Source organism: Giraffa tippelskirchi, chromosome 2 (assembly GCF_054371585.1).
Source record: "Giraffa tippelskirchi isolate mGirTip1 chromosome 2, T2T-mGirTip1v1.2.pri, whole genome shotgun sequence".
NCBI lineage: Eukaryota > Metazoa > Chordata > Mammalia > Artiodactyla > Giraffidae > Giraffa > Giraffa tippelskirchi.
The window spans coordinates 138,120,364-138,137,100 of NC_137276.1; the positions used below are offsets into that span (position 1 = coordinate 138,120,364).

Sequence of the window (16,737 nt, forward strand, 5' to 3'; positions counted from 1 at the left end):
CTCAGCTGCTAAAACATTCTCCACAGATGTAAGTGGACAGCACATTTGTCACTATGAAGGATTCTGACACATACTGATCACAGGGCAGAGATATGGAATGATGCTGCTGCTCAGAGAGGTTGGCGGAAACTCTGTCCCTACAGAATATGGTCATTATTCCCCTCTAGCCAGAGCATTAGCATTTTCATATTACTTTGGATTTTATTTATTAAAAATCAATCCAGAAATATTTTATGATACTATCTTATTTGCATTTATTCCTTCTAATTGTTCTTCTCAGAAAATCACTTTGATAATCCACCCTCCATGGAATAAATTGTCTGAGTGAGAAATGACCTCTGGCCTTCAAGCTGATTAACAGTAACAAGCAAGGGTAAGGGTCATGATTGCATATATTATGGGGAAGAATAGTAAGTGCAAGGGTGATGATTATAAATGTTTTATTTATGTACATTTAATATTTGAGTAAAGTTTCATTATCTAGTGGTTTTAAATCATCTGAGTGTCTGCCCTGCTGACACACTCAGATTCCTGTGGCAATACATCTTACAGAAACACTTTCCTTTTATATGGAAAATAGCTTACTCATGACTACTATTATTCTCGGCTTTTATCTTGAGCACATATGAACTGTAAGTCCTTCAGGTTATTTAACAGCAATTGGCTGTTGAGAAATGTGTCTTACTTTAGGAGCTACTAATAGCTCCTTTTGAAGAAAGATCACTGTGATTACTTTACCTCAAACTGTTTCAACTTGGGAAAGCATCAAGAAATTAAAAAATATATTATGGATTTGACTAAGTAACAGCATTCTTAAGGATAACAAGAAAAAAAATAGTGTTTATTCAGGTGCCTCCTCTATAAGCCACCCCCACCTCTGGCTTCTGGTGTCAAATGAAAAGAAGATTAAATTGGAGTGGGGAAGAAGCAGAGGAGAAAGATGGGAAGTGAGCTGAGGGTAGCTGTTAACACCACACATGCGGACACACACCCACCACTTTCTTTGCAGCTAGCAACCACCAAAGCAACACTGAATCCTCTCTTTCATCTTCCTAACATTTGCTCTCATGTACTTAACATCAGCTGAAAAGAATAAATTTCTCCATTAGGACAGATAGAAGTAACTTGGACAAATACACACTACTATGTATAAAAGAGATAACTAATACAAACCTACTGTATAGCTCTACTCAATACTCTTTAATGACCTATATGGGAAAAGAATCTAAAAAAGAGTAGATACATGTATATGTATAACTGATTCATTTGCTATACACCTGAAACTAACACAACATTGTAAATCAACTATACTCCAATAAAATTAATTAAAAAAAGAATAAGTGACTTAGACATCTGCTAGTTGGGGTAGTTTAGCCATTCTGTGATCAACAATCAGTCCTACTCCATATCTTGGGATTAAGATGAGCTTTATCTAGGGTATGGGTCAAAACCTCAACTTTCTCTAGCTATCTAGGCTGACTCATGTGATACTCCCCTTGGAAAAACATTCATTTTGTAGATGTAGTAAGTTTTGACATTCATTTTAAAGTCTGACTTGGTATTTTAAAAAATCAGGATGAATTGGGATAAATGAAAAAATTTAGCCACGTATACTTTTCAATTATGAAAATAAAAATGAAGGGGACAACATATACTACAATGAATAGGAAATCTGCTGAAAATAAGGGGAAAAAAGGAGGCAAAAACCAGATCATATATTTTAGAAAGATATTGCCCTATATCCTATCAATGTCATTGACTAATCTCCAATCAGTAAATGACAGCTTTTTTTTCCTATAGAACAGTGATTTTTATTTACATATATTATAGTTGTTGATGGTATCTGCAGCCAGATGTCTGGAAAAGGAAGTAATTTCCCCCTCTTTCAGTCCCCAAGAGGCTATTAACTTTAAACTGACGTAAACTAGTATTTAGACACAATTCCCTAGCTTCTACCAAAAATGTAACTATCTCCCTCGTCAAATAGTTCGTATTTGCAAAAACATTTCAGCAGGCAAGATAACATCAACTGGGTCTGAAGCACTTAGCTTAACATTTTTTTATCTGGCAGCCAATAATTGATGACATAAAGAAGTTTCTCATTAAAACTATTAAAGTGACAATCTGATTATACAAAATGATATGTCCAATGGCACCATGAATTATGTGACCTAATGTTTCACAAATTAGAGTACACATGCCTTTATCATAAAACAACTAACTTTTCATAAATAACTTATGATGGGAAAGTTTGTAGATTTGGTAGTTTTCTATATTTATTCACTTGATTATCTTGAGAAATCTTAAAATCATGGCCATTTGGGGGAGAAATAAATATTCATGTTTTATGGTTGTCTCATTCCATGTATCATATTCTGCAGTCATGATTATAAAATTATAGCTTTCAACCACTAAAAATTATAAAATTTAATATTTTAATACGTTCCACTAATATCCACTTTGTAATAAAAATATAAATTACCGCTCTGCAAAATCTATGATTCAAAGAGTGGGAGTATTTCCAAAGTATTGACATGGCAGTTGCTATACCATTGCATTATCAGGAAAAGGCATCTAACTTAAAATCTGAACTGTCTTGGTAAGTTGTAGCAGCACTGGCCATTTGTATAGGAGACAACACCTTGTTCTTGAAGCAGCTAACAGCAAAGCTACCAGCAAGTAAAAGTCAACATTAGAAAGAACGAAGACAATGTGGCATGATATTTAAGACAAACCCTTGCCAGGGAAGGCAGACCAAAAAACACTAGAAATAATAAGCCAGGATAACCAAAGAACAATGCTGTCTACTACACAATTTTGCCTAACAAGGAAGTCTCTGTCTCTTTGCTCTAATACTGTGGAAATAAGTGAACTTAAACCTTAAAAGTTGATAGGACGAGAAAAATCCAGAGTTCCTCACATAGAAGAAGAAATAAATGGAAGACTTTCTGGTAAAGGAAAACTAACATCAGATAGAGGAAACAGGTAAGTGCCAAAGTGTTCTAATTTAAAATAATTTATATATAATGTTACGGTGACTAAGGAAAAACTGAAATATATTTCAAGATTTCATCCATACTTTAAAATCAGTATAATTCTGAGTGAAGAGGAGAATAAAAGAGTAAAAATATATACACTTAGAGGAAATTTTGTAATACATACTATTTATATACATTTTCATTGTCTCAAGGTTTATTTGAGAGTGAAATGTAAATAAATAGTATTCCTTGTATCTTGAATAAAAAATAAAGCTGTCTCCTAGTGATGCCAACTTACTGTATCTGGAAATATTAATTGAAAGTCAAGGGGAAGGATAAATAAGGAGATTGGGTTGACATATACACACTACTATATATAAAATAAATAATTAATAAGAACCTATTGTATAGCACAGGGAACTCAAAACACTCTGTAATGGCCTATATGAGAAAAGAATCTAAAAACAAAGAGTGGATATATATGTAAGTATATCTGATTCACTATGCTGTACACCTGAAACTAACACAGCACTATAAATCCAACTATACTCCAATAAAAATATTTTTAAAAGTTTAAAAAAAAGTTGAGGAAGCGGGTTGTTGGTGTTGTTGAATCACTAAGTCATGTCTGACTGTTTGAAACACCACAGACTATAGCCCACCAGGTTCCTCTGTCCATGGGATTTCCCAGGCAGGAATATTTTGGAGTGGGTTGCTACTTCCTTCTCCAGGGGATCTTCCAGACTCAGGGATCAAACCCACGTCTCCTGCACTGGTAGGCAGATTTTATACTTCTGAGCCACCAGTAAGCCTGAAGAAGTGGGACCCAATGCTAAAAGATATATTCTTTAGATAGATAAAGATTTTTAAACATTTAGTTTTGTGAATCCACACAGCCAGAACCAAGTTCTGCCCCGGGTTATATGGATGTGAATTACAATGTCAACTTGGGTCTACACATAAGTTCATGTTTTATCCTTTTTTAAGGCTTTATCATAATCGTCTTTAACATGCAGGTACAGGCTCCCCCAAATAATTATTGTTTCCACTTAGTGATCCATCTTGAAATCCCTATTAACACATGCTCCCAAGTACTCAGAAAGAGTTCTACATCAAAGTACAATTACTATGGAATGGGTTAGATTTAGAGAATAAACTTTCTGTAAACAATTTATAGACTCTAAATGTCCAATTAAAACTGAAAGTATCTTGCAGCTTGACAAAGATGAAAATCTAACTGCTAAAGCTCTATCATTTAAAGGAAAAGGGCTCAGAAATCTCTCCATGGCAATTTATAATATTAGTTGTTTTCCTTTTAATGCTACATTATTTTAGTCAAAAATATAAATAGAAAACTTACCCAAGTTCTCTGATCAGGCAGTTGGAACTGGGAGCAAAATTGAAACAAAAACAAAAAAATTACTTCTGTATAGGTATCTTTATTGCAATCTATCCTTTGAGAAATTAACATTTATACTAAGTAATTTTTGCTTATCATGTAACTATACCTTGAGTAAAAGCCTTGGTAATGAATATTTTTATAACATTGAGTTTTCTCTATTTACCTCAATTAAATTTTAGAATCAAGGTTATGAACCAGAATGTTCTTTTTCCCAAGAAAGCTAAATACTACTTACTACCAATCTTAGCAAAATAGATATTTCCTTTTCATTTTTCTCTACTGATTGCAAAACAAGATTCCTAAATTTTACTTTAATAACTAAAATTTTAGCAATTTCCTGCAAAAAAATATCTAGTCTCTTATATTTTTACAGCATTAATGACAAAGAAAATAAATACTCAAATGTGAATCACTGAGTAACAAAAAGGTAGTGTACTTGGAAATAAACTGGTTTCTATTAGCATGGGACCATCAGCAGTCTGAACTCTGAAGAATATTAATGAAAAGAACTACAATGTCTAGTTATTTGTGACAATTTATGACAAGACTTACTAGTGAAAATGTCAGTGGATTACTGGTTTGGCCAAAAAGTTCCACTGGGTTTTTCTGTAAGATCTTATGGAAAAATCTGAATGAACTTTTTGGCTAACCCAATAGAAACTCTACCAGGAAACACAAATGTTATGTCTTTAAAAACATCATTTTGCTTGTTTAAAGCGGATATATCTTACTTTCTTAGGTTATGGTATCTTTAATAAGGAATATACACAGTTTTTAAGGATGAAAGATTTATCACAAAAGAAATCTAATGCAAGAAACTCTTGTTGAAAGCAAAAGAAAGACGAAGGGCAAAAGACTTACTTGATTTTCACATCAATATACACATGAGAACTTGGGAAAAGACCTTAGTCTTTTTCCCAGTTCCTTGGAATACTGTAACAAGTAGACACTTTAAATGAAGAAAGTGAAGACACTTAAAAATGAAGAAAATAAAAAAAGAATGAATAAAGCACAGAAATGGAAGTAAAATAGAGTTTCTGTTGTAGATTAACACAAAGCCAAACATCTGAAATTGAAATATATAAATAACTAAAAATAATATTTAAAGTATAGGAAAATCAAACAAAGGTATAGTTTATAGCCAGTTTTATACTAGTATAATTGCCAAGTGATTTCTATGGCAATTCAAATGAGCTGTCAATGTGAATGCAAAGTACCCAAAATGCAAAGTACTCAATGAAATGGACATTCCAAAGATCACAGGGTAATATCATTTCCTCCATCTCACCTCCTGTGGCTGTCATTTTCTTTTCAAAATTATAATCTAAGACTCCAAATGTAATTTTCAAACACATAGTCAGGGAGAAACCCTATACTACTTATTTCAGCCTTATGTTAAACTAACTTATTTATAAGAGAAAAATAGAAAGTGAAATAGTGCTCTAGTGGCCTGACAGAGCAAACATACTTCTGTTAAGAACTGAACTGAGAGGAATTTAAACCCTGAGAATGATAAAGCCAGTATTTATCTTTTGATTCTGATGTATATGTTCCTACATGTTTTCTGTATTTTTGTCAAGGATTTTAAAAATACATGTTTTCTTCTAAAAGGCAGTAAAATGGCCTAATAATTTATTTCCAATAAAATTTAATAAATATCCAACTTATTTGGATAAGTGAAAATCAAAGTGTTAGTCGCTCAGTCTTGTCCGACTCTTTGCGACCCCATGGACTGTAGCCTGCCAGGCTCCTCTGTGCTTGGGATCTCCAGGCAAGAATACTGAAGTGGGTTGCCATTCCCTTCTCCTGGGGATCTTCCAACCCAGGGATCAAACGCTGGTCTTCTGCATTGCAGGCAGATTCTTTACCATCTGAGTGAAGTGTCAACTTTCATTGATTAGTAACTATGTACAGGGGAGGCAGGCAGGGGAGGGGGGACAGAACACAAAGACATACAAAAATTGTAAAATTTTTACAATCAGAGAATACCACTACAAAGCATTTACATATCTATCTATTTATAGGTTTTCCCTAAAGCATGGAAAACATGTGGTCTCCTTTTAATTATTATAACAACTGTAAGAAATAGATAGAGGTAGATAACCCTGAGATAAGTACCATTATTCTTATTCTGAAGATGAGGATATAGAAGCCCCAGAGGGACCGTGTGATTTGCTCCAAAATACTTTAAATGAAAAATGAAGTTGTGAATGGTCTTAACCGAGCACTTATCCACCTACAAAACGATGGCAAGTCCTTTCATTTTGGTGTAATGCTTTGGTGTCCACCAAGGCAGCACCAACAACACAGCAAGCATCCTCCCAGGTATTTCTAGATACTCGATGTATCTCCACCAAAGAAACTGGGCTCAGGGGATGGCAGGAGGGTATTTTACTGATACTCCTTCATAGTCAAAACAGAGTACTTCTGCATCCAATAATAAAGAGAGCTTTTCCTCCTCTAGATCCTTCCACATGCCAAAGCACAGTGCTAAACACGTCATGTACGTGAGCACTGATCCTTTCAGCTGCCCCTAGTAAGGCTAGAAGGGTAGAGAAGGCTCAGAGAGATGAACTACATGGCTCAAAACTGAAGCGTTTCTGCTAATAAGTAGTAAAGCCTGTTCTAAAGCAGTTATTTCTGGTCCCAAATCCTAGGCAGTTTCTCTTTGTTTTCATTTGTTTGTTTATTTGTTTGTGGGAAGGTGGACCTTGAGGCTGTGATGGACTTGATAAAGTACTAGAGAGAACAAAAAAAGTTCTGCTGAAACTTCAGAACATATGAGGCAGATTTTCTGAAAGAACTTCAGTCCTCATTTGTGTGCTCAGTCATGTCTGACTCTGCAGCTCCATGGACTGTAGCCCGCCAGGCTCCTCTGTCCATGGGATTTTCCAGGCAAGAATACTGGAGTGGGTTTCAATTTCCTACTCCAGGGCATGTTCCTAATCCAGGGATCGAACCTGAGTCTCCTTTGTCTCCTGCATTGCAGGGGATCTGCTGAGCCATCAGGAAAGCCTAAAGTCTGAAAAGACAGACTGCTCTGAAGGCTTGACGAAAATTGAGGGACCTGAACATCTCTCAGGTGACACTCTTTATGCCCTCTGTATCTCAGTGACATACAGCCATTACACACAAAAATAGCCACAATGGTTAGTTATCAAAATAATGAAATATTTCTGTCATCACTGATAAATAGCCTTTGCCCCAACTACCCTGAATGTCCTCCTGCTGTCCCGGCCTCCTCCCAAAAGACCCTTCAGACAGCCCGCCAGCCAGCAACCAAAGCGTGAAGAGTTGGCCAGCAAGGGCTTCCAGGACCCAGCTCTCCAGTGGCAGGAGCCCATTCTGACTGATCAGTATTCATGACATATGATGTGTTAAATATTTTACTGATCACTATTGGGTACTGTTCTTACAGCAACATGCAGCAATAGGCAGTCCCATATAACAAGACGTGACATTCTGGTGTGGAAGGACACCCTCTGCCACTGTGCTCCCATAGGTATATTTTCAGTGATCTGAGCGGGTGATTGCTATACTCCCAAGCTCCGTACACATGCCTCATCTTTTGCTATCCTTCATTAATTTTGGGAATATTAAACATAGCAGATTTTCTTATATCACTTGATTAAAAATATGCATATACTACATTTACAACAGCTGCATGCACATGTAAAGATGTTAGTAGCTAAAACTCCCCATTTTCTGAACCAGTAAATTTGCCTTAGTTAGTTAGAAATCTTTGAATTTCAGAGAAGATAGGAACCTTACACCCACTCCTTCATCTGATAAGCAAGGAAACTAAAAGCCAGGTAGACTGAGTCACTCAAAGACACTGAATCCTGGCATTTTTTTTTCTTTCTCCCTTAAACTACGTACCCATGGCACTTGATTCTGAAATGATTAGTTACTAGATTTTAAAGATAATTAGAATATAAAATAGCTTGACTTATTGTAATTAAATTATATTAAATTTAATTACAGTTATAAGGATAACTATAATATCCTTATAAGCATTTAATTAGAAAGTTATCAAGAGAGTTACACTTTTTGTTTAATATCTGACACAAAAATGCATTTTATGCTCAGGTTTATTAGCCCACGAGACCAACAAGTGCAATTCAGATCAATCTAAATGTGGAAAATAAGTACCTGATAAACATTTACTGTTTTAGAACTTGCTTTTCCATAAAATAATTTAAGAAATTCCTGAGTTTTCTACACAAAATGAATACTAACTGAAATATTTCTAACCCTTTTCATACTAAATCATATATTGTTTCAGGTTAAAACAGAGAGAATTTTTGAGCAGTGACAGATCTCTCCACTCAACCCAGAATATGGTATTTCAGCTGTCATACTTTATTGTTCAGAATTTGGGAAAGTATTTTTAAAAATGAAGAAAAAAGCAGTAGCAGAGAGGGTGAGGGTGAAGGGTGGGGGAAAGAATCATATCAAGATGATTAAATTTAATTGTTTCATAGCTTTCTGTAAGATAGCTTGCATAGAATTTTCCACCAATTTTATTAGAGAAGCATAAGTTTCGGTTTGAATATATTGGAACAGAACAAATCAGTTAACTCTGTTGTCAAATATTTTCATAAAAGTTTTGCTTACTATCTATAAGGAGCTTGTATCCTTAAAAATCAGTAAACAAACAAACAAAAATATCATTAAGAAGCCAGATTTGAGATGTTTATATATTCCTTCTTTTAATATAATTCTCCACACTTTAATTGATATGCAAACTAGTTTTCTTTTAAATGACCAAAAATGTGGGGACATAAAGATGAACTAATTAGATAGCACTGCTCTGTATTTTCTTTGCAGTGAGAAATTATACGTATTTTGATAAATGGACACAACTCCATCCAGCAAATAGCTCTGTGTATTGTGGTGAATTCTTGTGCAATTACAGAACTTTGCTGGAATGCCCAGTGGTCTCTAGATAAATTCCTTCACCCTCTATGGTAACAACTTGTCAGGTAGACTCATTTCCTGTTTTTATCTAAGCACTAAAAGAACATGAATGACCTTCATGAGTTTGGGACAAATTGCACAGTGATCCATTTCTTACAATCGCAAATTTTTAAACACGAAAGACAACTTCAATATTTAATTTCTTACCTGAATTTTGATCACTCCAAAATACACTTTAGCTCAGTAAGTACTTAATAGAGAATAACTTAACACTGAAACCATGTTATTTTTACATATATATATATATACATATATTGACTACTTTTTCTTTAAAAAGTTTGGATTTTAATTCTGCTAGAATTTCCTGTGTTCTTCCACACCAGCGTCATAGGAAATCCTAATGTTCTCAAGATTTCTTTCATTTCATTGCACCTGCTTTTCAGGATCAACAAGTTAGTTTACAAGCTTGAAGTCTCAAATTCAAAATACTTACTTGTGGGTGAAATAAGAATCCTGGAGAAGGCCTCAAGTATTTCTCTTTTAAAGCTTCAAGTGGGTCAGTTAGTTTTCTTTTCTCTACTCTGAAAGGTTAAAATTAGATTTTGGAGAAGAATCAGTCTCACAGATCAATCCCTGCATAATCGCTGACATTTAAAACAGCTAACAATAAAGCAAATGGTAGGTTGCTGGGAAGCACACTAATAAAAATATAGACATCTGTTTCAGTTCTTGAAGAATACTTGTGGCAATTCTAGGTGCTCAAAGAATGAAGGTCCTTTTTAAAATGGAAAACTCCTATTGAATGAGTAGTAATACTAATAATAATGAGAAGGAAATGTTAAAAACGAAGTCATGAAATCAGAGGCATTGGTCACAAGTTTGTACCTTTCCATTGCAAATGTAGACAAAAATGCTGGCTGATTTCAAAAGCAGGTGAAGAAGGTTCACTTTGAAAATTAAAGTCATTTTCTATCAATAAGGTGCTCCCACAAATCATCATTCTATTTCTTTTACAGTTATGAATGCCAGCAGGAGACTTTCTAAGCCTACTACACACCCTGCTAGCCGCCGCTGAAGGTGATGAACAGGGTAGGTGAAAGAGGGGTAGTAGGAAGAGGATAAGGAAATTTTTGAAGATAAGGAAAGACTTTATCAAACTTATCTATACAGTGCTTCTGCTTTAGAAATGTTTGTCATTCTACTTTCTATTAAGCATATAGGAAATGACATCATGGATTGAATTAATTTCTTTCACCAACTTTTGGTGATTTCATTTTAAAAAACATTCAATAAGTATACTTTTAAAATAGTTTCAGAATGAATAGAAGCAGCCTCTGTGCTAAGTTGCTTCAGTTGTGTCCAACTCTTTGCAATCCTATGGACTGTGGCCCACCAGGCTCCTCTGTCCCTGGGATTCTCCGGACAAGAATAATGGAGTGGGTTGCTGTGCCCTCCTTCTGGGGATCCTCCTGACTCAGGGATGAAACCTGGGTCACCTGTACCTCCTGCATTGGCAGGCGGGTTCTTTACCACTAGCGCCACCTGGGAAGCCTAGAAGCAGCTTCAACTTCTTGAAATTGCATATACGTTATGTTTTACACATACCGTTTCACTTATTGAACTCAGTGCCCTTATACCCATTTAATGGATGAAGAAAACTTTAAGACACGAGAAAGCTGAGATTTCAACCCAGGTCTTAACACTAAAACTGGGTTTAGGTCTTTTATGAGTTTGGTGAAATGAGATGCCTAAAGCCTCAATTGAAACTGATGTATCAGAGAGAAGACTGAGATTAGAGTAAGCAGGTGGAAGGCTGGGAGATGACGGAGAAGAGTGGAAGGGGTATGTGCATGAACTGGAAGTTCATTGCCATTGGGAGGGTCTAAGAAAGAAAGCTTGAGAAATTATCTTCACAAAGGGCTGAGACATATCACTGAGTTGGAATACTCAGTGATACACTCAATTACACACTGACCACGTGTAATATACAAGCTACACACAAAATATGGAAGATCTGGGGGTTTTTCCCTTTCTTTTTCTTTCTCTGTAAAAGAACTGCCACATAAATGAAAATACAATCAGTGGGGACGGGGGGGAAGTGCCCAAGCATGGTAATGATGGCTTTGAGACATTTTTGTTTTGTCCTTTTCTATGCTCCTTGTCATGTTCAAGTAGGGGTAGTCCTTAATGAACTGGTAATGTTTCTTGGTGAACGTACATAATAAAGGTAGAAAAAGAGTTTGAAGTGCAAAGTATTTGTAGCTCTGGTACCTACCAAATTATAGGTGCTCAAAAAAACATTGTGAATGAAGAAATTGAACAAAACTGTCTCCTGATTTAAAAAAAAAATTAGGCAAAAATATCAAATACTGCCAGCTTAAATAAGTCCAATAAAAAATTGTCTACATTTTCCATTAACTCTTAATGATGTTCATGATTTGAATGAGAAAGTAAATGTGAAAATGCTCAGTAATATTTAAAATACATCACAAGCACTGTTATTGTTGTCTGTACACTTTGAAGAAAACTAGTATTTAAAAGCTGAATCATTTTGAATGGTCCAGTGCTAACTGAGAACTGGACCTGAGTGGCTTTTTATTAAGCATATATTCCCCCCCCCTAAAAAATTTTGGATGCATCAAAGGAAATTGAATAATGCAGGCATTAAACACAGATATGTTTTTAAGCCGATCATTCACATTATTTACAAAGCATTTTTGTGATCAATATTTCATTTACATGGGGCTTCTAAGAGATTTACTTATAAACAGAATAGGACTAGCACTTATTAAGGTTTGTGTTGGTAGGTTAATAAAGAATAAACTCTCGCTCTGTCCCATTTCATTCCAAATAACCTGACCCATTTAAGTACCCACACATATTTGCATTAATCCTTCAGGAGCCTCATTCTTCCGCCACTTGACAACTTGCTTTAAATATGGCTTTCCCATATTTTCCACTTAAAAAAAAATGTGTTTAAAAATAAATTTATTGTCAAGGGAAAGAACTCCATGGGTCTATTCCAAAACCCCAAATTCGGAGACATCCAAAAATAAGTCCAAACCTAATGAGTTGACTTTCTGAACAGAAAAATGAATTCACCAGATCAAACAACTTTACTCTGTTTTATAACAATAATAAAAAATGGTTTGTTAAAAGTCCTAATTTTAGAGTATAAAAACTACCTTTTGTTTGTCCGTCCACACTTAGCAGTCTCCCAACCTCCCTTACCTGTAAATAGGGTCCATAAAGAAAGGAGTGGGTCTAGCATGCTGTAAGGAACCATCGGATGCTGGTCTTGATTCAATGTTGCCTCCTTTCTTCTCCCCAAACACGTGGTTTTTACGAGGCTCAGTCAGCTTGGTCCCACTGGCTCTACTCCTACTGCCCATACTTAGATCCAGGGGCTGGTCTTGGCTTGCAGCCGGGGTTGTGGAAGGCTTGGCAGGTACTGGGGTTAAGGGCTTCTCGTCCTTGCGTTTAGTGGTGAGATCAAAGGGAGACTCAGAGCTTCCCTTCTGCAGTTTCTTTACTTCACTTGGTGATTGGGGCTCCATTTTCAAAGGTAACGATCTCAAGTCTCTATCAGGAAATGGGTACATTGATTGAGAGAATGCTGGAAAAAATGGGAGGGGAAACATGGAAGGGTAAGGTAAAGCTCCAACTTTTTTGTCTTGCAGCCCCACCAGTCCTGTTGAACCAAAGTATTTTTCAGCAATAGAAGCAATAGCCTTTATAGAATCATTCACAGCTCCTGACACCGCAGTCTGCTCCTCTAAAGATGGTGAGAAAATGGAATGATTGCTGTATTCTTTCTTATTATGTATTGAAGCCAGATTCTGAAGAGGGCTTACTTTGTCTTTGAACATTTTACCATTTTCTTTAAATTTCTCTTTATCACTTTCAATGTCACTTTCCAGATCAGAGCCCGAGGTTGTTTCCAGGTCACTGCCACTTGGCGTACTGACATCATCAAGGTCACTACTCTCTGACTGGTCACTGATTTTCTCAAGGGGCCTCTCTTCAGAGGACCTCTCGGGCTGGAGCTCCACTGGCTTATTGTCCCCTACAGGTGGGTGTTTAGATAGTGCCTTCAAAATATCCTGTGTAGCTGGCAGTATCTGAGGATGTGTCATGAGGGGACTTTGACTTTTGTTTGTCTGTTCAGTACTTGACAGTCCTTTAACAGGAGAACTAGCAGGTATCAAAGGAGGCCTGTGGTACAAGCCGGAAGGAAATAGACCAGGGAAGCTAAAAGAAAATCCAGGAGCTGTTGGAAAGGTAAGACCAGCAGGATGCCTATTGGCGCCAAAATAGTCAGCAAGGCCCGGGTTGGCATGACTCATATTAACCATGGACGTTTTATCCATAGCTGGGGTTCCAGGAAGTGAAATGCCTTGGCCAAAAAATCCACCTGCCGCAAAATGGTTCTTGCCCTCACAAAACCTCCTGTGTTTATTTAAGGAAGACGTAGTGCTGAACATTTGTCCACAGTCTTTGCACTTGATTTGGGTTCTGCAATCAGCATGCATGCGCTTATGACGACAAAGGTTTGAAAACTGAGTATAGGATTTATGGCAGACCTCACCTGTGTGCAAACAACAAAAAAGAATCTCAGGCTTTATGGCAATTGCTTCTGAATTTAGCAAGTATCACAAGTGGTTTACCCCAAATTTCAATTAGGAAGCCAGGAAAAGACGTTGGAGGCACCAAAGTGGTGCTCCAAACACAGAAAACCCCATTTCACTAGATTCCAAAGCAAGGCATCCAACCTGACAAATGTCTTGAGACAGCACAAATATTTCATATAAATATATATAAATATTTGTCACCCCCACTACATCGTATTTTGCATCATATTTGTGTATTCAAATATTTATTAAAAAGTCAAATTCCAGCATGCACTGATTTCCCAACCCAATGACGACACCACCAGAATCTTTACAACTTAAATTCTCAAGATCTGCTAAACATGAAACAGAATAGGAATCCCTTCAACATTTTAGACCATTTATAGATTTCTATATTGTAAGCACCAACACAAAAGAAAACAGCCTTCCCCTCCCCCAGAAACTTCACCTTTATTCCCTCTTCCCTTGGGGAAAAAGCCTGTGACTGCTCTACCATTATTTAATTTGTATTATATCATATGCTCTCATCATTCACACATCAAAGCCACACAACAATGCATATTGTGTATTCTGAGGCATTTTTAACAATCATTTTCATGATTTGAGAAAGACTGACATAATTTACAATGGTGCTATTTTAAGCCTGCAAAGGAAACTAAATTGAATGTAGCCCATCCTGCATTGCTGGTTCCCATGAACTATGAGCACGTCCTCCGACTTCCCCTCACACCAGTGGTTGTGCTAACCTTCCTGCATTTATGAAACCCCGTCCTTGGGAAACATGTCCACTTGTTGTCAAATCTTCGCGGGTTATCTTGGGGCTTGACTTGTATGTGATACTGCCAGCTATGGCAAGCAGGGGACAGTGCACGGAATGCTCGAATCCAGTCAGGGCACAGTAGTGGGTGCAGCTGGAAATAACACTCTTCCCCCAGAATTTGCCAAAAGAGTAGAACATCTTCTTCCTCATATATGTTTGAACAGATCTAAGTTAAATTTAAATCCCGAACTCCTTGACCCTTCATAGCTCCTTTGCTATGTAGGAATCCCACTCACTCCACAGTCCGGCAAGATTATAGTATCCATTTCCCAAGCATCACATTTCTATGTTACTTTACTAAAGATGAGTCCCCTTTACGTGTGAGCTTACTTTCATGCTTCTGTGCATGTTATTCCATGCAGAAACATGATATGCCTTGTTAATAATTGTTGAAACAAATATAAGAAATCAAATTGAAGATAAAATGCAACATTTATTTCTTTCATGTGATGACTGCCTTTAAACTCCTAAGTCAAAACAATAACAACTAAAAAAAAAAAGTTCAAAGATGATTTTATGAACTTTCAGTCAGGCAAAATTCATCCGGAACTTCGGTTATCCCCCATACCACCAAACAGGAAGTACCAAGTGATTCCATATCTATTTCTTTTACTACTAACAATTAAAATGCATTGCTACACATATCAATTGTGCTTAGTAACATTACAGGAGCTTTCAGCTGTGGGATGATTCATGACACTGTAGACACTAAAACATGCATGTTAACGGGAAGAGAAAACGTGAGTTATTTCTTTCCAAGTCATTCTACTGGAATATTCAACAGAGTCTGCTTTAAAAGGATATACTAGTTAACCATATACAATAAATACACATACTATTTAAATCCTTTGATATAATAATTAAAACCATATGAACTAGAGGGTAGAAACATGAGACTTTCACTAGTTATACTAATTCAGCTATGAGAAATAACAAGAAATAGTAAATAAAATGTTGATGGAATTCTAAACGTGCACTCATTACGAAAGTGACACCCCTCCTCTGGGCCATTAAAAGGCATTGAGGAAATATCCCGACGGGTGTTCAAACAAGGTGTAAGGTTTTGAAAGGTTTGTAATATTTTGGCAAAGAAATATTGCTCTCTACACTTCTTTCTAACAGCCGGAGAGGTTTCAGAAAATCAAGAGTTCCTCTATGTGGGAGTAACAGAAGGTGCATCTGACTCTCCTGGTTGGAGGCTCCATCACACTGACAAACAATGTTTGTATCAGGTCTCCAGAACTTAAAATCTGGGATGTCTCCATCGGCAGAGGCTTTGTTTTTCTCACTTGAAGGCCCAGCCTGGCCCACCACAAACCACCAAGCCTGCAGGTAAGGGGCTCAATTGATGTTGAAGTCTATGCTATACTGTAATTTTCTCAATAATAAGGAATTAGCCAGCAGTTAACATTGCATTTCTCTACTTATTAAACAAATTAAGAGGTATTTTGAATATATTCAGCCTATTAGAGCATGTGGTTTCTATTTGGGAAGGCTGGAGGTTTCTGTAAAGGCAGTGAGTAATTACCTTAGCGCTGGTGACTCTGGGCTCAAGCTTGGCGGTACACTGTAATAAGAGACAGTTGCCATAAACACACCAGTGGGGGTAAAGCGTGGTGTGTGGCCTTCTGGTGAGAAACAGATATCAACTCTAGGTGAACCTCCTCCACTCCAAAGTCTCCACACCAACTCCTCTTTTGTTCTGAAATTACACGGCTATTATTCATAATTACCCCATGGTCCTCTGTCAGATTTTATATTTGAAGAATGCCATCTGCTATTTAAATTTACCAATAATTACTGAAAAATACAGTCATGGGAAATAGGTCTGCACAATCTGATTGGGAAAGGATACCCTATCATGTTTTAAAGTGAAACACTTGACTTCTACACAATTAAAATTCCAGATCCCAGAATCTTAGATGATACGAACTTCTATTTTCTGACTTTTAAATGGTAGAGAAAGCATTAAATGGGTGATGATAA

The 16,737-nt window shown here is 36.5% G+C and overlaps 1 protein-coding gene across 32 annotated transcripts in view; it reads right to left on the minus strand.

Moving 5' to 3' along the window:
- MECOM (MDS1 and EVI1 complex locus) overlaps positions 1-16,737 on the minus strand; it is a 617,068-nt gene that overhangs the window by 19,472 nt on the left and 580,859 nt on the right. For 13 of the 32 annotated variants that reach the window (XM_081570764.1, XM_081570763.1, XM_081570765.1 and 10 more), the window contains 2 exons: positions 12,532-13,888; positions 9,794-9,881 (listed from right to left, as the gene is read on the minus strand). In XM_081570764.1, coding sequence (XP_081426890.1) covers positions 9,794-9,881; positions 12,532-13,888 — 1,445 coding nt within the window. Of the gene's footprint in view, positions 1-4,338; positions 4,366-9,793; positions 9,882-12,531; positions 13,889-16,737 lie in introns of all 32 variants that reach the window. The other 19 variants (XM_081570762.1, XM_081570770.1, XM_081570767.1 and 16 more) reach the window with 3 other exon arrangements.